The 26,874-nt window shown below is 49.5% G+C and overlaps 1 protein-coding gene across 9 annotated transcripts; it reads left to right on the top strand.

Moving 5' to 3' along the window:
• Nucleotides 1-1,302: 1,302 nt before the first annotated feature.
• Nucleotides 1,303-24,011, top strand: LOC100012273 (protein regulator of cytokinesis 1). Of its 9 annotated transcripts, XR_008913663.1 has the most exons (16): nt 1,325-1,508; nt 10,024-10,156; nt 10,273-10,395; nt 10,904-11,137; nt 11,212-11,382; nt 12,806-12,955; nt 13,625-13,772; nt 16,583-16,719; nt 17,035-17,130; nt 17,394-17,540; nt 17,623-17,733; nt 19,603-19,713; nt 20,437-20,613; nt 20,927-20,968; nt 21,476-21,540; nt 22,799-24,011. XR_008913663.1 is itself a non-coding variant. In XM_001363573.4 (15 exons), the coding sequence occupies exons 1-15, from the start codon at nt 1,498-1,500 to the stop codon at nt 22,868-22,870; spliced, it is 1,863 nt and encodes a 620-aa protein (XP_001363610.1). In that variant the 5' UTR covers nt 1,303-1,497; the 3' UTR covers nt 22,871-24,011. The 9 variants fall into 9 exon arrangements, 7 of the variants coding, with proteins under 7 accessions (XP_001363610.1, XP_016283755.1, XP_007479376.1 ...); XM_001363573.4 differs by lacking the exon at nt 21,476-21,540 and having other exon boundaries at nt 1,303-1,508; XM_016428269.2 differs by lacking the exon at nt 21,476-21,540 and having other exon boundaries at nt 1,324-1,508; nt 17,626-17,733.
• The last annotated feature ends 2,863 nt before the right edge of the window (nt 24,012-26,874 follow it).

Below are 26,874 nucleotides of genomic sequence, written 5' to 3'. Positions count from 1 at the left end.
ATTCCTATGCTTTCTAGTGTTTTTAATAGGAATGGATGTTATATATTATCAAAGGCTTTTTTGGCATCTATTGAGATGATCATGTGATTTGTTAATTTGGTTATTGATATGGTCAATTATGTGGATGGTTTACCTAATATTGAACCAGTCTTTCATTCCTGGTATAAATCCTACTTGGTCATAGTGAATAATCTTTATGATGACTTGCTGTCATCTCTTTGCTAGTATTTTAAGATTTTTGCATCCATGTTCAATAAGGAGATTGGTCTGGAGTTTTTTTTTCTCTATTTTTGGTCTTCCTGGTTTGGGAATCAGTACATGGACCTAATTGAAAAAAAGGCTATGTCCATGCATTTGAGGAAGCGTGCAATACCTGTTAAGCATGTGATGCCTCTGAAAACTCTAGGACAGTGACATTTTTTTTCAAACACCAAAAGTTTTACTTAAAAAGGGAACCTGCGGCTTTAGCACACATGCAAGACCAATTTGATCTGATTCTCTTTAAACTGGCAAACGTTTAATAGGAGGCTACTTTGGCCTTCGATTCAGTGATTAATTTTGAAGGAATGTAATCATGCTACACTCTTGGAATGAGATATTCTTCACTCCACCTTTATGGAAACGGTACAAATAAAACATCAAAAACGTCTGCTTAAGAAAGCAAGTTTGAGGAAATTGTTAACCTTGTTTCAAAATATGTACATAGAATGTAACCAATGTGCATGTTTATTTGGGCAGGGAACAGTGAGGTACATTTATTTGTCAGAAAAACAAGATTTAACACATACATAAAGGATTAAATAGTTTTCTGGAACAATAATTGAGGCAGAAGAACTTCCCGAAGATGCCAAACATTTCAGGGATAAATGCAGACATTCTTTGACGTCTCCCACAGTTTCTGGTTCAGAGTCTGGCTTCCTCCGGACAGGCAGTGCTTCTAATATTGTGGGGACATTTTGCAGAAGGGCATCACTGCCTACATAGGGCTGGGTAAGGGCGGTTCTTTGTCAAATGAAGAACATTTCATTTGGATGGGGTGATCTCTACAAAGACTTCAAGAGTCCCCAGAGCGCCTTCGCTCCCAAAGCCCAACGGCTAAGTCCCCTTTCTCAAAGTACCCAGTTCCGGGAATCTTTCAAATTTTCCACCCATTATTCCTCTTCCCAGCCAGTCTCCCGCCCACTAGGCTTCAGTTGCAGACTCCACTTTCCTGAAAGGTCTGGGCTGTGCAGACTGCGTTTCCAAGGTAACGAGGAGAGCGTCCAGGCATTAACCAATCACAGGGCGGCTCCTCCCCGCGGGCCGGTTTGAAATCCTTACGCAGGGCAAACGGTTCTTGTCGATTTTTCCTGGCGTCAGAACGAAATCGGATTCTACGGGTGCAGACGGGTGGGCGCAGGCTGAGTGATTTAGAGGTCCGATCGGAAGCGCCGGCGGTCGTTTACTCCACTGGGATTGAGCCTGGGCCGGGACAGGTTTCGGCTGGAAGCAGCCGCCATGAGGAGAAGGTGTGGACGGCGAGGGGTGCGGGGCTGAAGCCGGGCAGTGGTTTGTGCAGCCATTTTAGCCCCAACTTGGGGTCGCGGCCGCTTCTGGGAAGGGCGGGATCCTCGGAAGCCGGGCCCTGGCTTCAACCCAGCCCAGGAAGTCGAAAAATGGGCAGGTTATCTGGGCTGGAGGGGTGGGAATAGGGATGGGGGTGGAGGTGGGGGGTGGGAAGTGGTCGCGGGGTCTTGGATCCCTCCTTAGGGGTAGAGAATAGAGAAGGGTCTCGGGAGTAGAGCTTGCTTCTAGGGGGTCCCGTATTTTGTCTTGACCTTGTTTGGGAGCGCCTGGCGAACAGGGACGGCCTTTGCTTTCGTTTGTATCCCTCCGCGGTTCAGCACAATGCCTGGCACACAGTAGGCGCTTGATAGTGCTAAATGGCTTGGGGGATGCACCTCGATGCCCCCCCTCCTCCCCGATTCAGAACTTCCCTCTCCCCACCCAGTGAGATTCCTGAAGGAATTGTCACGTAAGCAGCTTTCCTGGCCCGCTGCCCAGTTTGGGGTGCGGCCCTGGTCCCGAGTACCCAGCGGAGATGTGAAGGTTGTGCTAGGCTTAGTTGGTTTTTTTGGGAATCTTGATTTACACCTGTTAACAGTGAAACGCTCTCGGAGGCTACCCGGAAGCCAGGGATTGTGGGTGGAGACACGCCCATCTGAGAAAAAGGAAAAACAGCTTGGAATAGAGCCGGGCACAAGTTCCCGGGCATGCAAAAAGCTGGGGTTCGCCCAGCCGAAGTGGATTGAGTGGATTAAGTGAAGTAATCCTTTCTGCCTCCTTCTGCTGGATGGGGAGTGGTGGGTAAACCGAGGAGTTTGAATACCACGTGAACTAGCTTCTGCTTGCTTTATGTTGGTGTGCCGCCGCTTGAGAGCAAGGGCTGTCCTGCCTTTCTCTGCCCTCCCAGCCTTTTAGCTCCGTGCTTAATTAATAATTGACTGACCCATCAGCTGTCTAGATTGAGAAGCCTACCACTAATTCAGCAGCGCTACATTTTCTGTATAGTCAGCTAAGGTATAGTCTACCTTCTGGCCGTGATGCTTTGGCATTCGGGCAGCCAGGTGGCACGTGCATGTAATGCCCAACCTGAAGCCCAGAAGACCTGCCTTCACATCCTAGCAATGTGATCCTGGGCAAGTCACTCAACCCTGTTTGCCTCAGTTTCCTCATCTGCAGAAGGAAATGACAAACCATTCCAGTATCTCTGCGGAGAAAATCCCAAATTGGGGTCCTAAAGAGTAGGACAGGACTGAAAAAGGGCTGAACGACACCACACACGGCTTATATAGGCTAGCTGGGCTGGCCCTGCTTCCATTTCTCTGTCAAGCCAGCCAGCGAAAAGAAACAGAATGTTCTGCTTTATGGGAAATCTCTTGCCCTGACTCCAGTCTCGGATTAGCTAAAAACTTAGCAGAGCTTGAAGTAGCAGTTTGTGTTCCTGCAATATTTAAGTGTAGGTCGGCTGACCGAGGTCGGTGTCAGTCCTTAAAGCTTACCTCTTACCCCTCAGTCATCCTGCAGATATTAATGAGCAAAGGAGCCCAGGCAGAGACAAAGAAAGCTACAGTATTGTACTAGCGAAAAGCAATCCCAAGAGTCTTTCCCGGTTGCATGTCATGCCTAAGTGGAAACTTAGCTCTAAAACGCTACTTTTTGTAGTTGGCCTTTTGGTGCTCCCTGGACAGCTTTATGAACTGGAAACTGCTTCGAGTCCTCTAGAGTTTAGAGCTTGGCCAGGCTTTTTCGTTACCACGCAAAAGGAATCGCTCCTACTGGAGTCAAAAGGTCTCTTAAGACACACGGCTCTCCAGGTTGGTCCAGATTTGGTTTTTATTTGGAGCCTGGTTTAGTGGCGGGAGTGTTAGGTTAGGAGATGGAAAGACATTTCACGCCTGACACTTTTTAGAAGCATAACCCCTGGACACCCTTGGCTGGGAGCCCAAGCCAGAGATGCTTCTGCCCCTTTGTCCCCTTCACTGATGCTCGCAGCTCTAGAGTTTGTCACCCTGGGGTCAGCGGGAGCTCCCGTACCAGAAGAAACAGAAAGGTTGTCAGATTGATCACGGCAGGCTGCTGTTGACTCTGATCCATTATACTGAAATAGGTCACAGCCACCTGAATGCTTTATTATTATTTTAAAGCTCTTGCCTTGCATCTTAGAATCAATATTGTTTATCCGTTCCAAGGCAGAAGAATAGGAAGGACTGGGGCAACATCCCTACATAAAATGCTTGTCATCTCCACCCCACCCACCCCACTTGTGGGGAAAGCCTTGGTTCTGCCTCTAAAAGTCGTAGACGTGGATTTGTCCTAATCCAGGGCGGTCCAAAGAGAGTGCAAGGCCCCGGGGGCCTCAAAGGATGCCCAAGCGCTTCGGAAACCCGGAGGCTGGCAGCCCTGAGTGTGTGGGAGCTGCGCCTGCCCATTCAGCTTCGGGTTGCATTCTTGGGCGCACAGCGTGGGGCCGAATCACCCAAGTGGAACCATCCGCCGAAGTGTTGCCCTGGGTTCCTGGGACCAAAACATAGGCTAGTCAAAAACAGGTGTTTGTGAACTTTACCCATTGTCGGGGGAAAACATTCAACTTTAATGGTTGACATCCTGGGTTACAGTCCTCATCTTCCCCCTAAAGTTTATTTCACTCGTGGACTTTTCACATGTCTAGTCAGCCACACTTTATTTGGTGAGCACCCAGGATGTGACCGGCACCAGCTCCCTGAGAGCTCGCCCTGGCGGGGCCCGCAGATCCCGGCCAGAGAGAAGGTGTGCAGAGAGAGAAGGGCCGGCTTGGCAAGGGCCCTTTGGGGCCACCCAGACACTTCCCGTGCCATTCAGGAGGGCCCAGCCTGTGGACTTGGGTCTCCCATAGACAGGGAGAAGATTCCAGGAATGATCCCACCCGGAGCCCACCACGGGGACTCAGAGGCTTAGGAAGGCCTCGGACAATCTCTTCATTTCAGTCCTACCAGTTTAATGATGTCCCATTGCCAGATAGTATTAGAAAATGCTTTTCGATCTTCACTTAATAAATGAATGAATGGATGATGAATGAATAAGACTTCAGAAGAGCTCGGCCCCCTCATGAGCCAAATCATTATTCCCATCCTGGTTATGGTTCCAGAAGCACAAAAAGTCAGTGAACAAAGACGGAGTGTTTACAGTGTGCCTAGTACTGTGCTAAGGGGCTGGGAACGAATAGACATTTTTAAAAGGGCAAAATACAGTTCCTGCCTTCCGCAAGGAATTTTCAGCCTAATGGGGAAGACAACAAATATATGAATTATACACAGGAAAACTGGGAGATTAAGAGGGAAGGCCCTAGAATGAGGAAAGATGGGTCCATTCTACCTTCCTGTAGCAGCTGAGATTTTATCTGGGTCTTGCAGAAAGCCAGTGAGAGTAGGAGGGGAGGAGGTCCAGGGAAAGAATCCAGCAAAAATGGGCAGAGTCTGGATTGAGTGCTCTCTGTGGACTGTGGAGCATCAGGAGAGTGAGTGGAAAGGAAGCCAAGACGCCGTTGGCCCAGAGAGGAGAACTGCTGTGCCCCTCCTTCCATTCTGGCTCCTCTTATGTCTGTTTCTTTTAGGTGTGGCCTATAATGGAGGGTGGCTGAAGTTTTGACCAATATGGCATTTGTTGATTATTTTTCATTCTCCATATCTTTTTGGTGTGGGTGCCCTCCTGGTGCCACTGATTATAGAAAACACCAATTAAGTGGGTACGTGTAGAAAAAAATAGACATATTCCCTGGTCTGAGTACAATGGGAGCAGTATGAGATAATCTCTGACCTTGAGGTGTTCTTTATCTGTTTAAAAAGTAAAAACTAACATAAATGCCAGGTACCTGGGTAGATTGAGAGTCAGGCCTAGAGACGGGAGGTCCTGGGTTCAAATTTGACCTCAGACATTTCCCAGCTGTGTGACCGTGGGCAAGTCACTTGACCCCCATTGCCCAACTCTTGTGGCTCTTCTGGCTGGAACCAATCCTTGATATTGACTCTACATGGAAGGTTTAAGGGTTAGCACAAAGGGAACCATTCTGACACAATTCAGTGCCTGTAGTGAGCCTGCCTTTGTGTGCAGGGAGAGCTCCTGGGGGAGGGCAGGGAGGATTGTCATCTGGTGCTGCTGATGGGGCCGGCTGGGATGGAAGGGGGTGCCTCCTGATGATGCCTCTGCAAGGGAAGGGGTCCCAGCTAGGAGGAGCTGGCCATCATCTTGTAAGGATACCGACAAGAGTGAAGCTAGCACTTCCAGGGCACGTTAAGGTGGGCAAAGCTGTGTGCCCGGGTTGTCTCATGTGGTAGGAGTGTTATCCCGCTTTTCAGACAGGGAAACTGAGCCTTTTAGAGGTTAAGTGACGTATGGAGAGCCACACAACGGGGACGTGTCAGAGATGGGACTTGAGCTGGAATTGTGCCAAATGGGGTGGGGGCCCCAGGAAGGAAAGAGAGTGACTCCAAAAGATGTTTCAGAAGAAAAATGACTGGCATTTAGTGACTGAGTAATATAGGGAATGGAGAAAGGCCACACCAAGATTTACAGCCCTGGTGGTACCAGTTAGAGAACTAGGAAGGGGCTTTTGTTTGGGGGCTGTCTCTGTTTCATTGGCATTTAGAATGATTGATTCATTTAAACTCTTTGTTTCTGTCTTAGTGAGAACTCTTGAGACATAAGGGAAAGAGCTAGGAAAATGAGGCTAAATGCTTGCCCAGGGTCACACAGCTAGGAAGTATCTGAAAAATTTCAGTTCCAGGCCTCCTGACTCGGGTCCTGGGGCTCAATTCACTGAGCCACCGTACTGCCCTGGTTTCTTTGATATTTTGCCATCCCTTTTCTTTCTCCCCCTTGTCCTTCTCAGTCTTTTTTTTTTTGGTTATAGGCTACATTATCAAAGCTGAAATGTGTCATAAAAATAAAACTAATTTAATTGCTTTTTTTGAAGGTGGCCTTCAAAAATAGACAACTAGAGCAGAAAATCTTAGATTAGAAATTGGGAGACCCAAGTTAGATTTCTTCCATTAACTAATTTTGTTGTTTACTCCCTGAATGTGGTTTTTATTGTTGTTAGTCACTTTTTAAAATTTTTGTTTCTTTGTTATGTTAAAGTTCCAAGGTACCTCCATCCTTCTCTCCCCTTCCAGAATTAAAGAAGATATCACTTGTAAAAATATATATGTATATATAAAACTATGTTTTGCACCTTTCTATTTTTCAGTTCTTTCTCTGGAGGTGGACATATAATTCTTTAAACATTTCTGTTACTGTACATGATGTTATCTTGGGTTCACTTTACTCTTCATAATTTCATGTATTTGTTTCCATATTTTTTCTTTTAAATTAACCTGCTTGTCATTTCTCACAATCCTATGCCACCATTGTTCAGTCATTCCCCAACTGATGGGCATCCCCTCAATTTCCAGTTCTTTGCCACCACAAAGAGAGCTGCTATGAATATTTTAGAACATAGCATTCTTTTCCCTTTTCCCCTAATCCCCTTGGGAAACAGGCCAAATAATACTATTGCCAGATCAAAGGGGATAGAAGTTTTATAACAATTTGGGCATAATTCCAAATAGTTCTCTGAAACGATTGGGTCAGTCTACAGTTCCACCAACAATGTAGTAGTGTCCCTGTTTTTCCATGTACCCTCCAATATGTCATTTTGCCTTTTTATCTATCATGTTAGTCAATCTGATAAGTATAGATGATAACACAGGATTGTTTTGATTTTCAATTTTCTAATCAATAATGACTTAGAGCATTTTTTCATATGGCTAGTATGGTTTTGATTTCTTTATCTCCAAACTGTATTTTATGACCATTTATCCACTGGAGAGTGCCTCATATTCTTATAAATCTGACGAAGTTCTCTATATAGTTGAGACATGAGACCTCTAACCAAGAAACTGTTTTTAAAAAAATGTTCCCCATTAACTTTGATTTTCAGATAAGTCTCTGCCCAATTTAATCATTTTTAAAAGTAAAAAAATATATACAGAGATGAATCCTATGCCTTCTAGCTCTAGTTTCTTTGATTCTAATTTATCTTATTCATTCCTCTAGTGGGTCAGGATCCCTTTAATAGAAAAAAGGTTCTCACTTCTGCTTTATCTTTTTACCAACCAGTTCACTGCAGTCTGTCTTAGGTAAGGTTCTAAAGGAGAATAGTCACTGTAATTCTTTTGTATGACCCTAGGATGGTGTCTAAAAAATGAGCTGCTCCCTGAACCATCTTTTTTTTTTAATTAAATGAGAATTTTGTAATTTCATAGATTAAATATCCTGACTTCAAGGAGCTTATAGTCAACTAATTAGTAGCTAAAGTATGTTTCTGGTTGAAGTATTATCCCAATATAAAAAAGTTACTTTTTCTGACCTATCAAATGGAAAATTTTAAAGCTGGCAATACATGAATTTTTTGGACAGTATTAATAAATACAAGCTCTGGGCAGGAGCCCTACCTTTGAAGATCATTACCTTTGTGACCCTGGACAGGCCACTTAACCCTTCTTGACCTCCATTTTTTAATGTGTAAAATGAAAATTCTTTTCCACTCTAGTTAAATACACCATGCCAGGAGCCGGGATACGAAGGTAATAAAGGCCTGGTCCGGCCTCGTTTGCACGCTGTGCTCCTCGTGTTTGATTTGTGTATCCAGGATAGGCGTACTTCGAGACTAGCCCAGCGTGTTGTCTGTCTGATGGGAAATGAACGTGCTTCACCTGTGTGTGATAGGCCGATGACTACCGGCCGGGGCTCGGAGATGGGAGGGGGAGGGTGGCCGTGGGGCTGCGTCCTTCACAGCCCAGTCGCCTCTTCCTCTCTGCTCCGTTCTTGTGCCTTACAGGGGATGCCTAGCGCCCATTCTACAACCACAGGTGGCTTTAAGAAAGGCATTCCAGTGCGCTTGGGTCTGCCGGCTACCTTCCTCAGTGGTTAAAACAGAGCTTGGTACCAGGCTGATGAAATGGGTTGAAGTTGAGGTCCCTGTTGGGTATCCAGATGAGAGTGGCAGGAGTCAGAAATGGGGGGTCGCAGGCCCCCCCTAAGCCATGGCTACTAGAAAGGAGACACGTGAGAACACAAGCTCAAAGAAAGATGTTTTAAACAGGAAGAAGATGGAGCCTGTGCTTAAGGAGAAGCTGAAAATACAAAGGGGAGATGCCCGGCGGGCAGGTGGGCTGGAGCTAGCTTTGGCAAGAAAAGGGCCACAGCTGTCAAGATGGACGCAAAAAGATGTGTGTGGGGATCAAAAGGCTGGTGAATGGAAACAGTTCTAGAGGTAGGGGGATGGAATAGAATCAAAGAAGCCCATTGGAAGGGTTGGCCTTGGCAAGAAGTGACTTCTTGTCCTAAGATCAGGATGGGATATGCAAAGATGCCGACCCGTTTCAAGGAGCAGAGTTCAAGGGAAGGCCAAGCTTTTCCTAAGGCTCTTGTCTCCCTGTCAAATGCCTTGCAGGGTATTAAAGAGAAAAAATTCTAGTTTTGAGCTTAGTTGTCTGGATTCTGGATAGATGTGACCTTACTGTGCTGCTATTTACTTGATTCCTTCCTTGCCTCAGTCTAGTAGAAAAAATATCAGATTTTAAATTGGAAGATTCCAGTTTCACCTCTGTCTTTGCCGGCTACCATGTCTGTGGTCTTAGGCAAGTCACCTAATCTCTTCTGGGCCTTTGTGTCCTCATCTGTAAATTGGAGATATAGTATTTCCTCACAGAATGATGATAATGAACAGTTGAGATAACTTAAAGACATATTTAAATGTTGGTAGTGGCCATTATGAGTGTCTCCTGGAAAAACAAAAGGATTAACATGTGTTCAGATCATTGGATTTTCATGAGTTGGTAAGAATGAAGGAGGGAGTGAAAATTCATTTATTTATTTTTAAGCCCATCCCTTCAAACTGTTGGAATGGAAATGCAGATCAAAGCATATGATTTTTCACTTTAGTTTATTTGGGTTTCTATTTTGAGGATTTTGGTTTGATATGATTATTCTCTTAAAAAACAAATAATATAGACAAATGTTTTGTGTGGTAAAATATGTATAACCCAGATTGAATGGCTTGCTAGCTTTGGAAAGGGAGGGAATGTGATAATTTGGATTATATAATTTTGGAAAATTTAACTGGAAATTTGTTATTACATGTAATTGGTAAAATAAAATATCTTTATTAAATTCTTCCCTTCCGTCTTAGAATCAATACTGTGCATTGGTTCCATGGAAGAAGAATGGCAATGGGGGTTAAGTGACTTGCCCAGGGTCACACAGCTAGCAAGTATCTGAGGCCACATTTGAACCCAGGACCTCCCATCTCTAGGCCCGGCTCTCAATGAACTGAGCCACTCAGCTGCCCCCACGAAAAGTGATTTAGTAGAAGCATTTGCTCCTTGCCAAGCACTGGGCTAAACACTAAAGGTCCAGATACACGTCATCTTGGATTTCACCAGGTTTCTATTCTTGCTCCTTCAGTGAGGTGCTGGCAGAGGAGTCGGTGGTTTGTCTCCAAAAAGCCCTGAACCATCTTCGAGAAATCTGGGAATTGATAGGCATTCCGGAGGACCAGAGGCTCCAGAGGACGGAGGTTGTCAAGAAGCACATCAAGGTGAGTGACTGGTTTTAGCTTGTGGAGGATGGGCATCTGGGCGGGGCCGTGGAGGAGGGCGGAGCCTCTCCAGAGACTCCTGAGCGTCCTGTGGACACACTGGTCTTTGGCTCTAGGGCCTGTTGGAAATGATGATTGCCGAAGAAGAGAGTCTAAAGGAGCGGCTCCTGAAAAGCATTGACTTCTGTCGGAGAGAGCTCAACACTCTGTGCAGGGAGTTAAGCCTCAACTCCTTTGAAGTATGTTTTTGGTCCTCTCTGGCTCTGTCCGAAGGGAGGGGACCCAAGCCTGGGGCCCACAGAGGCCTGGGAAGAGGGGGTTTCTGGGGAGCAGGGGCCGAGCCAGAGGCTGGCTCGAGCTAGGGAAGAAGTAGGCTCCGCGGGGGAGGACGAGCGGCCAAGAGATGTCTACCTGGGCCTCTGTAAGTGCAGGGACACGGCCCGGGGGCTGTGCCCCTTTGATGAGAGGATGCCAGCCTTGGGCGTTGCCGCTTTATCTGTCTCACACCCGTCCCGAGTTCCGGGAGGGCCGCCCTGTGTCATTGCCTTGAAACAGAGACCCGGCAATGTGGCCAGCTTCTGCGAGGTCCAGGGAGCCTCCGGCCTCCAGACGAGTCCCTTCGGCCTAAGCTGGGATGGCCTCGGGACGGTGGGCATGAAGCTGTTTGTTCCCCGGGCCCCGGCCTCGCTTGGTCTTGAAGGAGGGCGCCGGGGCCTCGTGGCACTGAAGGGCCATTGCTTGATGCAGGAGAAAGAGGAGAGCACCATCTTGCAGCTCGAGAAGGATCTGCGCACTCAGGTGGAGGTGATGGTCAAGAAAAAGAAGGAGAGAATGCAGGAACTGAAAGTGCTTCGAGAACGTGACCAGGACCTGTGTGAGATCCTCTGCACGCCCCCCTACAGCATCGACCTCACGTCCGTCCCCAGCCTGGAGGAACTGGAGCAGTTTAGGCGGCACCTGGCGACTCTGAACGAGACCAAGGTAAGCGGCCCGCCTCCCCAGGGCTCTGCCCGGCCGGGGCCTGGGCGCCGTGCCGACCCCTTGCTCTGTCGCAGGCGAGCAGGCGGGAGGAATTTGTGAGCACCAAGAGGCAGATCATCCTGTGCATGGAGGAGCTGGATCACACGCCCGACACGAGCTTCGAGAGAGACGTGGTGTGCGAGGATGAAGACGCTTTCTGCCTGTCGCTGGAGAACATCGCCGCCCTGCAGACGCTGCTGCGACAGGTGCGCGGCCCCGCAGCCCCCTCCCCCAGGCTAGCCTTGCTCTGTCTCCTCTAAGAAAAGTCAGGGTTGTTCTTGATTCAACGAGCCCCAGAATTGTCCAGGGTTTCTGATCCAAGTTTGGATGCCATTTAAAGTTGTCTTCACAGGGCTCCTTCCCCTCTTGATTTTCCCATCACGGTTTGGATACATCTCAGGTTTGCCTAAGAAATTAAATGGGAATTTTGGGAGAGTTTTGTGTGGATGATGCTTGAAGGCCAGCAGAAGACAAATCATTTAGAAACTCAGACATGCGTAAATAATATAGGCGTACTATTGTATGATATCAACATACTTTATCTGGTAGTACTATGAGCATGCGAAAGCTAGCACGTGACCCCCAAAGGCTGAAAACGTTCACTTTGACCATGACCGAGTACTTAGATTTTACAGTAAGATAACAGAAACACCCCATAAACGGAAAAAGAAAACTATTCAGACTCCTTGTCTGGTACAAAGAGAGGCCCAACAGGGGCGCCACCCCCAACCCAGGCCAGTTCTCTTCCCCTCCGTCTCATTTCATCCACGCCGCCCCAGAGTTCTTTGGATTCTTCCTATCTGTTAGCCCTTTATTTTTTATTTTTTTTTTAAATATTATTTTATTTGGTCGTTTTCATACATTATTCACTGGAAACAAAGATTGTTTTCTTTTCCTCCCCTCCCCCCCCCCCCCCCCCGCCTTTCCCTCTCCCATAGCCGACGCATGATTCCACTGGTTGTCACATGTGTTCTTGACTCGAACCCATTTCCCTGTTGTTGGAGTTTGCATTATAGTGTTCATTTAGAGTCTCTCCTCAGTCTTATCTCCTCCAACCCTGTAGTCAAGCAGTTGCTTTTCAGCGGTGTTTTTACTCCCACAGTTTATCCTCTGCTTGTGGGTAGTATTTTTTTTTTAGATCCCTGCAGATTGTTCAGGGATTGCATTGATACTAATGGAGAAGTCCATCACCTTCGATTATACCACAGTGCATCAGTCTCTGTGTACAATGTTCTCCTGGTTCTGCTCCTCTCGCTCTGCATTACTTCCTGGAGGTTGTTCCAGTCTCCATGGAACTTCTCCACTTTATTATTCCTTTTAGCTCTGTTAGCCCTTTATATTCAAAACCAAAATAGGTTCAGTTACTTCTCCAGGGGTGTCATGTTCGGCCTCCTTCCCACCTCTTTACTCGCTCTTAGCGCTGCTGGTTTACGCCAGGCGGCTTTCGGCTCTGGCCTGGGACTTCAGAAAGTGGCCTCCCGCCTTTCTTTTGTTTTACGTGTATGTTCTGCGGTGCAACACGGCCGCAACCCTGTAAACACACCCACGTGGAACGGGAAGTTCTGCTGGCGAGCAGCTGCTCTCCGGGAAGTGGCCGCTTTGGCTAACTCTTGACTTTTTTCACCTTAGCTGGAAATGCGGAAGGCTCAGAACGAAGCTGTGTGTGAGGGGCTGCGCTCGCGCATCAGAGAACTCTGGGACAGGCTGCAGATCCCCCTGGAGGAGAGAGAAGCCCTGGCCCCGTGCATGAGCGGCTCCAAGGCCAAGATAAAGAAGGCGGTAGGGAAACGAGCGAGACGAATGCCGGCTGGAGTGGGCTGCTTTTTCAGGGACTGCTGGTGGCCCCTGAGGCTTTTAGACCCTTAGCTGCTCATCACGCTTCTCCGGAGCTTGGGCCGCCCTCTGGGGCTTTGCTGCTGAGAGTTCCACCCGAGTCTAGAAACCTTGGGGCCTGGAAAGCCTTTGCAGGTTGAGGGGCTTCCGGGAGGGAGGGTGGGGTGTGCTGGCCTCTCTTTCTCTCTCATGCCGCTGTGGCCCTGTGCTTGGGGTTCAGCCAGGAGCCTCTCTGCTTTGTTCTGTTGTTTCCACCGTTTGACTCTTTGGAACCCCTTTTGGGGGTCTCTTGGCAAAGACACTAGAAATGTTTGCCATTTCTTTCTTCAGCTCATTTGACAGATGAGGAACTGAGGCAAACAGGGTAAAGTGACTTGCCCAGGGTCACATGGCTAGGAAACATCTGAGGCTGGATTGGAACTCGGGTCTTATTGGGCCGAGCTCTCTATCTGCTGGACCATCTAGCTGGGGCTATGGCATGTGTGCCGATCGATTGTTCCAGGGACTCGAGTGCTACAGAGGTCCAGGAGGCTTTGGAGGGTGGCGAGACTGGCCTCCCCTCGTCCTCCAGGCTCAGGAGGTGACACTTTCTGGCCTTTCTTTCTCCCTTTGCAGCTGCAAGAGGAAGTGGACCGGCTGGAGGAGCTCAAGATTCAAAACATGAAGAAAGTGGTGGAAGCGATCCGCACAGAGCTGGCTCTGTACTGGGAAAAGTGCTTCTACAGCCAGGAGCAGAGGAAAGCCTTCACCCCCTACTACGATGGTGGGTACGGCCTGCAGCTGGGCTGACGAATATTGATTCCTTAAAGGGCTTTTATCGATATCTTTTGTTTTTTTAACTCTTACCATCTATCTTAGAATCAACACTGTGGCTTGGCTCCAAGGCAGAAGAGAGGTGGGGGTTAAGGACTCGTCCAGGGTCACACAGCCAGGAAGTGTCTGAGGCTAGATTTGAACCCAGGACCTCCTATCTCTAGGTCTGGTTCTTGATCCTCTGAGACACCCAGCTGTCCCCCATATGACAACCTTTTTTTTTTTAAGAGGAAGAGAAAAAAAAATCTGCAAAACTGTTTAGTACATCTAAAAATTTTTTGATGATATGCAATGTTTCCATGCCCATGGACCAGTGTACCTTCATTTTTGCAGGAGGCATGTAGGGAGGTGTCAAGAATTTTTAAAAAATAATCTTTTATTGATAATTTGTTTCTTGCCAGAGAGCCATCCCACATTAGAAATAGTATTTTTTTAAATGAAAATAAAAGTTACATTTAAATTAGAATATTAATTTTTGAGACATGGGTAGATCCAAGTAAAGTTTAAATAAGATAGAGTGCCTGCCCTTATAGAAGTTCTAGTCTAGTAGGGAGGATGTAAAGTATTCATAAATAATGATGATATCTGTAAGTGGCGAGGTAAAGAAAGATTTTCTGGGGAAAAAGGGACAGTCGAGCAGGATTTCACCCACTGAGGCAGCTTCTAGCACATTGTAGGCCCAGGGCCTGGGCCGGGGCACCAGTCCAGTTTGGCTGGAACACAGAGAAAGGAGAAAGACGGAGGCTGGAAGTGGCCTGGTGCCAGGTGGTGAGAGGGCCCTTACATGCAGGCTGAGGAGACGAACTCCTCAGCGGGAGGCCATAGGATTGCTGTGAAGAGGCTGGCACAGAGGAGGGACGCGGCTGAGGCTGGACGGAAGGTGGGAAGGCTTCCCCCGGCATTTCTTATCATTCTCTGCGTGCCTCCGTACTGGCGTTTCCTCCCTGCTCCAGTCCCTGCCTCTCCCCAGGGCGGCCTGCGGCAGTGCTGCGCCTCGAGGTTGCTCTGGGTTTCCTTCTCTGCTCGACCCTCTTCTGCTCCCCCCGAAACAAGCAGCCGTTGTCTGTCCCCGGTGTTCGCACAGTCCCTGCACGGTTCGGGGCTTGGGAGAATGGGAGAGTGAGGCAGGCCCCAAACCGATGATGTCTTCCTTCTGGGGAGCGCCTTGGAAGGAAATCCCCCCTGGGGCAGATCTGCCACATGCCAGGCTCATCCAGCCGGCCTGTGGCGGGGCCTCCTGGCCCGGCCTAGGTGCTTGTGAAAACCTTTGGGGAATGGCGTCACGAAGGCTGTTTGGAGGCTGTTGTCGTCCAGTTTTCCTTGTCGGGATTTATAGCAGGGGGCAGCGAAAGGATTGGCAGGGAGAGAGGAGAGTGGACTGAGGCAGGACGAGGATCCTCTGAAACCTGTGTGGGATGGGGTGTGCGGATCTAGGGGAGCGTCCTCGAGGCCCCTGAAGACAAGTCAGAGTCCAAGGCCGAGGTGGGAGGGCCAAGGAAGGCCAGGGACGGCCTCGGGCAGGCGGTGGAATAAGGGAGGGAGCTGGGGAGCCCCAGAGGAGGTCCAGGAAGAGAGGCTCGATGGAGAGGAGAGAGCAGAGGGCTGGAACCAGAAGTGGGACGAGCCCCAGGGAGCAGAGAGCTTTTTCAGTGTCTCCTGGAAACCGAGAAGAGAAAGCCGGGGAAGGGTGACCCAGGAAAAAGAGCAGAGGAGCAGCAAAAGGGGCCCGAGAGACATGGAGCCACGGGTAGAAGGAGGGCCTAAAGAAGGCGTCTGAGAGCCCAGGCCTGGAGGAGGAGCCGCCTCGGGTCCCCCAGGACAGATTGTGCAGAAAGGGGATGGGAAGGGGTCCTGCTTTCTAGCCACCCCTTTGTTCCTTTGTAACCTGTCATATGTTGGGGAGAGGGTCAGCCTTCAAGCCCTCCTTTTATTTTTAAAACCCTCGTCTGTTTTTAGGGTCAATACTATATATCAGTTCTAAGGTAGAGTGGTATGGACTAGGCAATGGGGTGAAGTGACTTGCCCAGGGTCACCCAGCTAGGAAGAGTCTAGGGCCAGATTTAGACCTCCCATGTCTAGGCCCGGTTCTCCATCCCCCGAACCTCCTAACTGCCCCCTCTCCCATCACCCCACCCTTCAAGCCATCCTTCCCTCCTGGCCTGCTCCCTCCCACGTTGCCCCTGATCTCTCCCTGGGCATTTCCCAGGGGCTTCCAGTCCCTCATCCTTGGCTCGTCGGCTCCCTCGGGCAGAAGGACCATTTCTGGCGGGACGGCCAGTCTCTGCCTTGAGCATCAGGCCTGCTTTCCCCCTGCCCCGTGGACACTTGGAACACCTCTTCCCTCTCAGAGCCCAAAGCCCCGCCGTCTCCTGTTCAGGACTGACCTCTTCCTCCCCCAGGAGGCCCATCTCCGGGTGTTGTCGGTGGGCTGGCCCTGTTCCCGGCATCCTCCCTTCCTTTTAAGACGGTGCTCCCCCTCCCCTTCTGTGCAGGTTGTGCTTATTCTGTCGTTCGATGCTCCCCAGAAGGGATCGTGGGCCTTTCAGTCTCTATCCCAGCATGGAGTGGCCCCTTAGCGGAGGCTCAGCCACCCCCTCCCAGCGAGAGGAGGAGCTGTTGGGATTTAGGGGGGGAAGCCTGGCGTGGGCAGGCGGGAGGAGGCCGGCTTTGGCCTCTCGCTCCGGGAGGCTCCTTCAGAACAGGGTTTGGGAGGGGAAGGCGGACTAGTGAGCTGCTTCCTGGACTCTTGTGCCCCTGCAGAGGACTACACAGAGATGCTGCTGCAGCTCCACGACGCCGAGCTCGCGCAGCTGAAGCACTACTACGAGGCTCACAAGGAGCTCTTCGAAGGCGTCCAGAAGTGGGAGGACAGCTGGAGGCTCTTCCTGGAGTTCGAGGTACGTCCCCGGCCTGGCCAGGCTGCCCTCCCCCTGCCAACGGAGGCCGGGTCAGAGCCTGGCGTTAGTGTGGAGAAGGAGCCTCTCCCGTCTCCTGAACAGGACGGTTGGGTGGGACAAAAGCACTTCCTGGAAATAAGCACTGATCCACTGACCCTCTGACTTAGAATCGCTACTGGGTATTGGCTCCAAGGCAGAACCGTCAGGGCAAGGCCACACAGCAGGAAGTGTCTGAGGCCAGATTTGAACCCAGGAAATCCACTGAGCCACCCAGCTGCCCCCTGGACCCCAAGTTCTAACTTTTTTTGTCCTCAGAGAAAAGCATCCGACCCAAGCCGATTTACCAATAGAGGTGGAAACCTCCTGAAGGAAGAGAAGCAGAGAGCCAAGCTCCAGAAGACTCTGCCTAAGGTACGCCCTGTTTCCTGGCCTCTCCCCCGGGGACCTCGGCATCCTGGCGCTGGCCCTCACGGGCATTTCCCCGCAGCCTTTCCCCTCTCCTCGGGGCAGTGTGGAGGAGGAGGAGGAGGAGGAGGCGGCTCTTGGTCCTTCCTCCTCGGCGGCTATGAATAAACCCATTGGGGGGTCGAGCTCGTGCCCACGTCCCCCTCATGCGCTGGCTTCCGGGAGGGAGCTGACGGCTGCGCGGTCCTGACCGTCTCTTTGTGGCCCAGCTGGAGGAGGAGCTGAAGGGCCGGATCGAGCTGTGGGAACAGGAGCGCGCGCAGGCCTTTGTGGTGAACGGGCAGAAGTTCATGGAGTATGTGACAGAGCAGTGGGAGCTGCATCGCCTGGAGAAGGAGAAGGCCAAGCAGGAGAGGGTAAGGGCCGGGCCGGGAGGCACGGGGGGCCGCGGGGCGGCCCGCAGGGACTGAGCCCTGCCTTGGACCCTTTCTCTTGCAGCAGCTCAAGAAGACCCAGCAGACAGAGACCGAGATGCTGTACGGCAGTACTCCCCGGACGCCCGGCAAGCGGCGAGGCCCGGGCCCCAACACGCCGGGCAAAGTCCGCAAGGTAGAGGAGGGCGCCGTCTGCAGGAGCCCGGCTTCCCCTAGCTTCGGTTCCCCGAGTCCGAGACCGCGTCCGAGGAGGTCCTGTGAGGTGGAGGCCCAGACGGGTAGTGAGGCGCCCGTCCTCGGCGCTTAGAGTGCCAGCACATGGAATGACACTAGATGGGTTTAGAGTTATTCAGGAAGTCTAGCTAAATGAATTGGGATGTCACGCTGTTGGAGGCATCAAGGCTATGCGGCGGATAGAGCCCTGGACCCCTGGGCAAGTCCCTGAACTCCCCGCAGCCTGTTTCCCCTTCTGTAAAAGGGGGAGGGTCACAGCCCCTCCCTCCCAGAGTTGTTGGCAGGGTCACGCGAGGGTGTAGCTCGCGGCGCTGCTGTGGACAGTGACGTAGAACACGCGGCGCTCCAAATTCTGAGCATTTCCAAGTTAGGGTCCCTGCTGGCACTGCCTGACGTTTGTCTAGAGCGCCGCCTCCTGGCAGGCAGGAAGACAAGGCCGCCGGGCGTAATGGGCCCATGGAGGGAGCCACCCCCCACAGCCCTTTGGGACCCTTCCCGAGGGCCCCGTTTTCCTCCGTTTTCGTCCATCCCAGCCCTCTTCTTTGGGCGAAGGCTTTCCCTGCACTGTTATTTGTGTGGCCGTCGTCCACAGCGGCTCCTCTGGCCTCGGCCCCGGGCATTCTCATCCACCCGTCTTCCGCGTGCATTCTGCCAGGCTTGGGAGAGGAATGGCTCGCTTTCCTTTTGTGTCTCGTGAGCTTGGCGTGCTCCTCGTCCGGAAATAACCAGACCATACATTCCGGGGAGCCGATGGTGCTTTTTGTGGGTTACGGGGTCTCTGGTTATTGTATCTGATCCTTGAGGTTTACGAGGCTTTTGCTCCGGGATCCTTTTTATTTTATGTATGTTACGATTTTAGAGCCCAGCCCAACGTCTGGCCCTTGAGGAGCACTTCATGAGTACTTATAGAGAGGAGGGGGAGCTGAGGGCCTGGTCTTCTGGGGGTGTCAGGGAAGGAGGCGATTGCCTAGTGCTCCCCGGGAAGCCATCTCATCATTGCCACAGTTTTACACTGACATATACAAATAGGGACATTGTTTCCCCCAAAAAGCCTTCGGTAGGGGCTGTAAAATGACACGTGATCGTGTCATCCCGCCTCTGTTCATCTCTCTGGTCATGAATGCTACGTTACAGACTGGCTATGAGAGCAGCCAATTTTATTTTTATTTTGTTTCAAATAAAGTTCAGACTCCTTTACACACCTAACAGTTAAAAAAAAAATTCCTGGCTCTTCATTCAAGGCTTTGCGTCCATGTACTGCAAAGAGAATTTTGTGTAGAATTGTTTAAAATGTCGTAGCAGCCGACTTTAGTAACGCACTAGGTACTAACAGGAGTGTCAGAGCAGCCGCTGGTCTTGCTTCCTTTTAGGTGAGGCTTTCTGCTCCATCTCCAGTTTTGAATGATATGCATTTAAATTAGTGGGTTGCTGTTCCCCAGCAGTCCAAATGTAGTTACTAATACATGGTGCATTCACATTTAGGGTTGGCGAGTTTCATGTATTGCATCAGTAACTTTCCTTTGCAAAGTTGCCTTGAAAGGGCAATTATTTTCCAGATTTGTATCAGTGGTCCAAGTTAAAAGTTGAAACTCGCACTAACTTCGCCTGGACGTTAGTTGGGCCCTGCTGCATGTCATGGGTCCCTCCTCTGGGCAGGGCGCTTGCCTCATCCCACGTAGTGGCTTTGTTCTGGTCCCCTCTTCCTGGCCCGCTCTCCTGGGGAGGAGTTGGATTTCCAGAGCTGAGGATGTTAACACGCCGCTGCCCCGGGCCATGCCACGCCACTAACTTCCCTGCTCTTCCCCTTCAGCTTAATGCCACCACCGTGTCCTCCGCCACTCCCAATAGCACCCTGCGCTCTGTCTTCGGCGGGACTGTCTACCATTCCCCAGCGGCCCGCCTGCCGCCCGCCGGAGGCAAGGTCAGTCTGTGTGATGCGCACGCTCTCCATGCACTAACTCACCCCCACCATGTCATTCTAGCTGTCAGGGACAGCAGCTCGAGCCCGTGATCCCTGAGCCATTCGCTGTTTCATGAGGCGTAGTTAGGCTGGACTAGCCCATGACGTTACTATCGGGTGTCATCCCGGCAGGAGGGTGGAACGACGGGGGTCTGGGAAGGGTCCCTGCCAGCCCTGGTGCTGGAGCAGAGGCGGGCATTGATCCCCAGGAATGGTGTCCGGCCTGGAGCTTCCAAGAGGGGGAGGTGGGGAAGGAGTGCTCGGCACAGCCCATTCCAGATGGGAGTGTTTGGTAAAGCATTGAGCGCTCCCGTTCTGAATGAAACCACAAAGGCTTCAAGAACCCAGCAGCCCTCACATCCTGTCCCAGTGGCTTAGGCTAGAGTGCAAGGCTGGCCGTGCTCCCCACGTGGTCAGGCTCCGCGATTGACCGTCTGACCTGTGGGGCCAGCCGAGCCACGCCCCCCGCCCAGAGGGTTGTGCGTTTTGGGGGCAGACGCTCAGAGGTCACACGGTCAGTTATGGAGGGGCGGCCATCTGCCACGCCGATGAAAGCCCCAAAGAGCACCACCTAGCCAGAACATGTTATCTTCCTCTTGAGTTTTGGGGGCGGCCTTAGACATGTCACAATGGTTCGTGCGAAGGATGACTTACCTTCTTCCTTTCCCTGTTTCCTTTGGGCAGCCATCCAGGACTCCCAGCCGTCCGGGGCAGAGGACGGCCCCTCTGGGCAGGCAGGGGCACAACAAAGAGAACATTGAGTTGAGTGGCAGCATCCTGACCGGTGGGTGTCCCTACTCGACCCCTCTCCAGCGTAACCTCACCGTTAATTCTGTTGCCAGCACCTATTCTGAGTTTGCGGTAATTTACCTTTTCTAAAATCTACCAATCCCTGGGGAGCACACAGTCAGGGTGGGATGGGCAGAGCCAAGGGGGACGCAGCTCCTGAATGGGACAGGGTCAGCTCTGGGGGCGGAGAAGCCTTTCTTGCTTTGGCGGGAAGCCCCGTGCAGGAGGAGGCGACAATTGGACGTCTAAATTGAATCCTTCTGTCCGAGACAAACCATCCCTTAGCCGCAGAAGGAAAAGCCCCTGAACTCTCACTCATGCAGTGACCACCTGGGTGTTCTCTTGGTGGAGTTCTTGGTAACCGTCTCACTTCTTTATTCTGTAGAAGGACCCTTCCCTCTTTGACTGCTCATCTGTGGGGTCTCAGGTCTGTATGTCCCTGCATGCCCCTTCTTCCTCCACACCTCCCTACTAGCTCTGCCAGGAGGCGCTCTGTACTAACCCTGGGCTCAGCCACCGTCCCAGAGAGCCCACTGGCAAGGGGGAGCAGGAAAGCCTACCTGAGACTTGAGGACGTGGGACTGTCGGCTTTCTCCAGTCCTTCAATCCTGAGGCGTCTCTATAAAATCTCGCTGCCGACCTCCACCTCCACTCGGGCAGCTTTCTTCAGTGGCAGCTCCCTGCCGGGGGCAGCCCCCCACCCGAGCTCGGAGCACAGGCCGGGGGGACCGGGCACTGTTTGGGGAGAGAAGGGACGGAACCCTGACTGTGTGCTTCCTGTATTCAATTCCTTTTGGCCTGTGTGTTGATTATTTCATGGAGTATATGCCTCACTAACCCCTCCCACGAGCCTGCTTCATTTCTGTCTGCTGCAAGCTAGCTAATGCTCCTTTGCCTGCTTTCCCGTTTCTGCTCCGCAACGCTGCTGGGATAGTTGAGGCACTGAAGGGCCGAGATTTTCCAGACTAGCACTGCATGCTGATCCAAGCACCATACCGGGTTCGAGACCCTTATGCCTCGGTTTGATATCCTCACCCCTGTTTGCCATCTAACAACAGCCATTAACACCCGTAATCTAACGAGCTTGCGAAGCGCCTTGCCAACCTCCCGATGCTCTCATTTCACTCATTAGCCTGATCCTTGCCATCATCGTTCCTTCAGGCTCACCAGGCTGTGTGGGGGAGGGCCAGGGGGCAGTGTCAGATGGCTCATGCCAGGACAAGGGCAGGAAGCACATTGCTTCAGAATAGCATAGTTTAGGAATTGGGCTCACTATTCAGCATCATTGCCTCTTCACCTCTTCAGCTACTGAAATGTAGGGTTTGGGTTTTTTCCCCCAAATAGCCTCTTTCCTGGGTGTAGCCCCTTCTGAAAGGGTGACCATGGCAGCAGGGATCACTGCGGTACCCCCTCATTGTCTCAGGCTAGCGTAGATCAGAACTAGATCGCTAACCCCAGGGGCAGCGAGCCAAGCCTGGAGCCCTCAGCTGTTTCCTTGCTTGTGACCCTGGGCAAATCACTTCACCCCAGTTGTCCATCCCTTGAAACAGATACTTAGTGTTGATTCTAAGTTGGGGTTTTAAAAGACCAACGTAGTCGGCATTCCCTTTGGGCCCAGGTGGTCCCGTGCCTGGTGGCTTCCTGGAAGATCTCCTGAGGAGCCACAGCTTTGCCTTCCCGCTGTCTGTAGTCCTGCCCGTTTCACTAACATCTATTAACATCTTCCTATAACTTGGCCTCTCCCTTCTCCTACCATGTGCTCCAGCATGAGATGAAATCATCAGCAGGTCACAGGGCTTTCAGCCCCAGGGATTGGTAGATCTGCCGGGCCCCTGATCAGTAGAGGGATCCCGGGCCGCTGCTTCGCCCTCTTTGCCACCCTTCGCCTCAGAGCGCCAAAGCTCTGTGGACATTTGGGCATTTCTGTTCCACAGAAGAGGCTCTTTCCCAACCTAGTGTGACTTGGGGGATGTGCATGTGCATCGGAACGTTTTCTGACTAGCCTCCTGACTCATCCTTAACACAACTTTGGCTGGGACTGATGACTAAAATCTGACCCGTGTCCACATCTCGGGGACATCCTCTCCTTTGCTTGCCATTCTGAGAAGCTTGGCTGTCTCTTGCCATTGGGACTCTCCAGAGCTGCTGTGCTGACAGGGAGGGGGAAAGAGGAGTCCCTCCCTCATCAGGCAGCGTCCTGGGCTTCTCACTCCCCTGTCCCCAGCTAGCTTTCCTGACTCCTTTTCTCTTTCAACAGCGAGAACTTTCAAAGGCTTCCAGATCTGACGTCCCTTCTCGAATCCTCAATTCCACCAACATCCAGTCCTGAGATGGCCCTCAGCATCCTCCCCATTGTGGCCTCCCTGTGCCAACACTGGACCTAAAGACACTGGGATGGCTTGTGTACATATTATATATACATATATATATATATATATACAGATCTCTCTTTTATTTCAGGCTTATTTTCAATTAAGGAGATGTTTAAACCAATGACTGGATCCAAAGCTCAGGATCTGATAAAAGGTTATCACCATAGTGGACAAGCCTTTTATTAGGCCCAGTTGGTCGTAGAGACTTAGTCTTAATCAGAAATTCTTCCTCATTGACTAAAGTAAAACTAGTTTGGTGTAAATAAATAGCTCAAAGTGTAAATTTGAATATTCTGAAAGATTTCTTTCTTTACTCTGTTCCTTGACTTCCTGAAGCGAGTTTAAGAATGTCATTTTTGTTTCTTTAGTGGAATAGAAGATGACTGACGGAATCTCTCCTTTGTATAGGTTATACATTTTTACTATGTAATTTTGGCTCATGAACTAATAATTAAAATGTTTTCAGTTTGTGAATTTTTAATAAATTAACCCCTTTAGTTTTGTTCTCTTCCCTCAAAGGGATATTCCCTTCACTTTTATCACTTAGGAAAGCCTACAGATTATAAGTACAGTCCATATCATCTGCTTCTTTATTTAAAATAGAGATAGTATTTAAGGAAAACACGAATTATTGCCAAAAAACTGACGGGAAGATTAGGCGAAATCCCTGGAAGGAAGAGAACTTGCCCTGTCCCTTCCTCCCACCTTCTCTATTTATGTTGTCTTTAGTTATGTTGACTATTATGCCTCCTTCCTCTCCAAAAGAGTTAAGCCCATGAGCCTTGCGTGTGTGTATATGGTCATGTCCCCTCTATTCGGCTCTCCTGTCTGAATGTCCGTCTTCCTCTTGAGTGGTAAGACTGAGGTTGGGGGGAAGTTATAAAATTGGTTATTGATTTTAAGAGTGAACATCTGGAATTCTCTTTCTAGTGCTAAGGAGCCGCTTTGTATTGTTCACAATGTTGGAGAATCATGCTAATGTACTTCTATCACCCTGGGTCTCCCCAAAGCACTATTTTATTCTCTGCCTGGGTCTTTCTTCACTTTGTATGCCTGAGCACATGCTGCTATGTTTATCACATTAAATGGTTCTCAAAAGTTTGTGTGTGGATTTGTTTTGTATAGCTGCTAGTCACTTTACCGCAGCCATTAAAGGCCTCTCCAACTACTGTGCAGGCCTTCTAGAACTCTGACGTGTAGCATGTGCATAGGATTCTGGGTAGAGAGCCTAGAAAGAACCTTGAAGCCTTAGTCCAACTTCCCTCCATCTGCAGATAAGAAAACTAAGGCTTGGAGAATCCAGTTCCAAGGCAACTTGTCTGCCACTCACAATGACTTCTTGCAGAGGCAAAGCTGGGATCCACACAGGGTTCCTCTCCAGTGTACCATTATCACTTCCTGTGTGAATTTTAAAACTACTCCACCCTACTCAGACCATACATTAGAAGATCTGATTTAGCTATTTCCTGATTAGTAACAGTGGAGATACTTGGTCTAACAGAATCAAGTCTTGGGAACTCTACATTTCTTCACCCTACTTAGTTTAACGAGGTCAGGAATGTCTGCACCATACTCAAGGATTAAGTGAGGAGATGGCCTTCAACAGACGTGCAGAAATAGGGGACAGACCCCCCTGGGCTATCCTAAGTCAAGATAAGCTAACATTGGTACAGATGAGACATAGGAAAGTGGAGTAAAACCATCTATATAGGGCATGTCACTTCTTCGGCCCTTTCCTGAGAGGCAGCTCTGGCTGGCAGCATGCTAAGTGTTGCGACATCTTGGCATGGTGGCAGCTATTTGGGTTTTAGCAATAAGTTTGACCTTGAGCTAATTCAGGTTCAGGCATCTTGGCTGAGCCCTCTTGGAATTCAGGCTGATTCTTTCCTCTTTTACTCTCCAAAACCTTGCCAGAATTCTAGAGCCTCTAATCTTCACACCTGGCACAAGCCAGGCAGGAGAAATCCTACACCCTTTCCTTCTCCCTTCTTAAATTTCTTTCCATTATATTAATTAAATCACAGATTTCCAGACTGACAGGTAAATTTTTTATTTGGGATATCCATGGTGACCAATAACTAATATAGTTCACATAAATTATCCTTTACACCTGATAAAGTAACCTTGTAAAACAAATTAATGTGCTTTATTTACATAACAAAAGTTGATACTAATAAAAATAAGTTATTTTTTAGGAATTCAGCATATAAATTGGAACACCTCTATTTTGCAAATCAATCAGAATTAGAAAAAAGTAGAGCTTTATTTTGTAGTACAACAAACCATCAAAGATATGTAAGAGGGAGCAGCTGGGTGGCTCAAGTGGATTGAGAGCCAGGCCTAGAGATGGGAGGTCCTAGGTTCAAATCTGACCTCAGATACTTCCCAGCTATGTGACCCTGGGCAAGTCACCCTATTGCCTAGCCCTTACCACTCTTCTGCCTTAGAGCCAATACACAGCATTGACTCCAAGACAGAAGGTAAGGGTTTAAAAAAAAAATATATATATATATATGTGTGTGTGTGTGTGTGTATATATATGTAAGAGAGGAACTGGACTTAATCTGCCAGCAGAACAGAGAGAAGCAGAGCTGGCAAGCTGGAGAATTCTGCAGGAATGGGGGAAGGGCAGGAAGAGAATTCTGAGGAAGAGGGGAGGAAGTGAGCTGACTGGACAATTGGAAGAGATTCTTCTCCCCTTAGAGAAGCTACCAGCACTTATCTCCTCCTGTGAAAACTTGCCCTAATAGCCCAAAGAAGACAAACCAGTGAATAGGACTGGAAGCTGTTCACCAGAAGGAAGATTTCCTCCAGACCCCCTAAAATCCTGAACTGATTACAGTTACCAAGGCAGTTAGAGCTAGGACTTCTAAGTTTTTTTGGGGGGAGGGGTCAGTACAACAAGGCCTGATCTGCCAGACTCTTGGGAGAAGGGGTTTCAGTTAGTTTAGGGATCCCCTGCTCCCTCTTCCCTTCTGCCTCATTCTGACCCATCTGCCCTAACCTTTATCTTGTTCCCTTAGAATGAATGGTTTAATAAGAACAAGTGGCTCTTACATCTAATCGGGAGGAGAGAAGGAAGCTAACTATCAAGCTTGTTTAGTCAGGGTCTCTGAGGGAACAGAAGTTAAGGTCTGAGAAGGCAATCAGAGTGAGGTCTACTTGGCTCTACTCCATCTTTACCTCACTCTAGTCCTGACCCAGCAGGGAGGGAAGACTCCATTCTCTCCCTGCCCTCATATTGCAGCATATTATAATAGTACAACAAACCATCAAAGATATTAATACTTGGACTTTGAAAAATGAGAGAATGTCTCTATTCAGAGAACAAAACAGTTATTTCCTCTCATGTGAGGCCCAAGAACTCACTTTCAAAATCAAGAGTCCCGAGGTAGAGTGGGAAGAGCCCTGAGCTGAGAAGAGGATAAAGGGTTGTCACATCTTCTACTTAGTAGTTCTCTGGGAAATCATTTGCCATCTGTTGGGACTCGTAGCCTACTTAATTTCTAAAGGAAATCACTCCTAAACATGTTTGAGGTTCACAAGTTGAAGGCTTCCTGACTTGACCTTTTTTTCTAGTAGTGCCAAAAATACAGCACATTATGCAGTAAAAAATAACCCATTAAGTTGGGAGGATTATAGGAAAGCGAATCATTTCAACAAAAGATGTGAAACAAATCTGAAGTCGGTAGTATTAAGGTTTTTTTCCTTTTGAAAAGTGTACTTTCTCTTTTCCCCAATCCCTGAAAACTTGCCAAGCCTAAGTAAATATTAGCATTCTGTTCCTAATCTAGGAGCCAAAAAAATCTTTAGCATAAATTTGGTACTCTGACATTTAGACTGAAAACTGATTGATCTTGTATGGATGCATAACAAACCTAGCTGACCACAAACAGGAATGTGATTGGGGAAGGTTTGCAAGAAGTTTTTTCTGGTGTCTCCCCAGTTGATTTGTTTTTCT

This window comes from Monodelphis domestica, chromosome 1 (assembly GCF_027887165.1).
Source record: "Monodelphis domestica isolate mMonDom1 chromosome 1, mMonDom1.pri, whole genome shotgun sequence".
NCBI classification, from domain to species: domain Eukaryota; kingdom Metazoa; phylum Chordata; class Mammalia; order Didelphimorphia; family Didelphidae; genus Monodelphis; species Monodelphis domestica.
The sequence above is the reverse complement of the archived record's forward strand: the minus strand, read 5'-3'. Positions and strand labels throughout refer to the sequence as shown.

Excerpts from the sequence above, each read along its gene's own strand:
- LOC100012273 (XM_001363573.4), top strand. Across the intron at positions 17,541-17,622 it reads AGAAGGCCAAGCAGGAGAGG|CAGCTCAAGAAGACCCAGCA; the intron begins GTAAGGGCCGGG and ends TTTCTCTTGCAG. Across the intron at positions 20,969-22,798 it reads GCTCATCTGTGGGGTCTCAG|CGAGAACTTTCAAAGGCTTC; the intron begins GTCTGTATGTCC and ends CTCTTTCAACAG.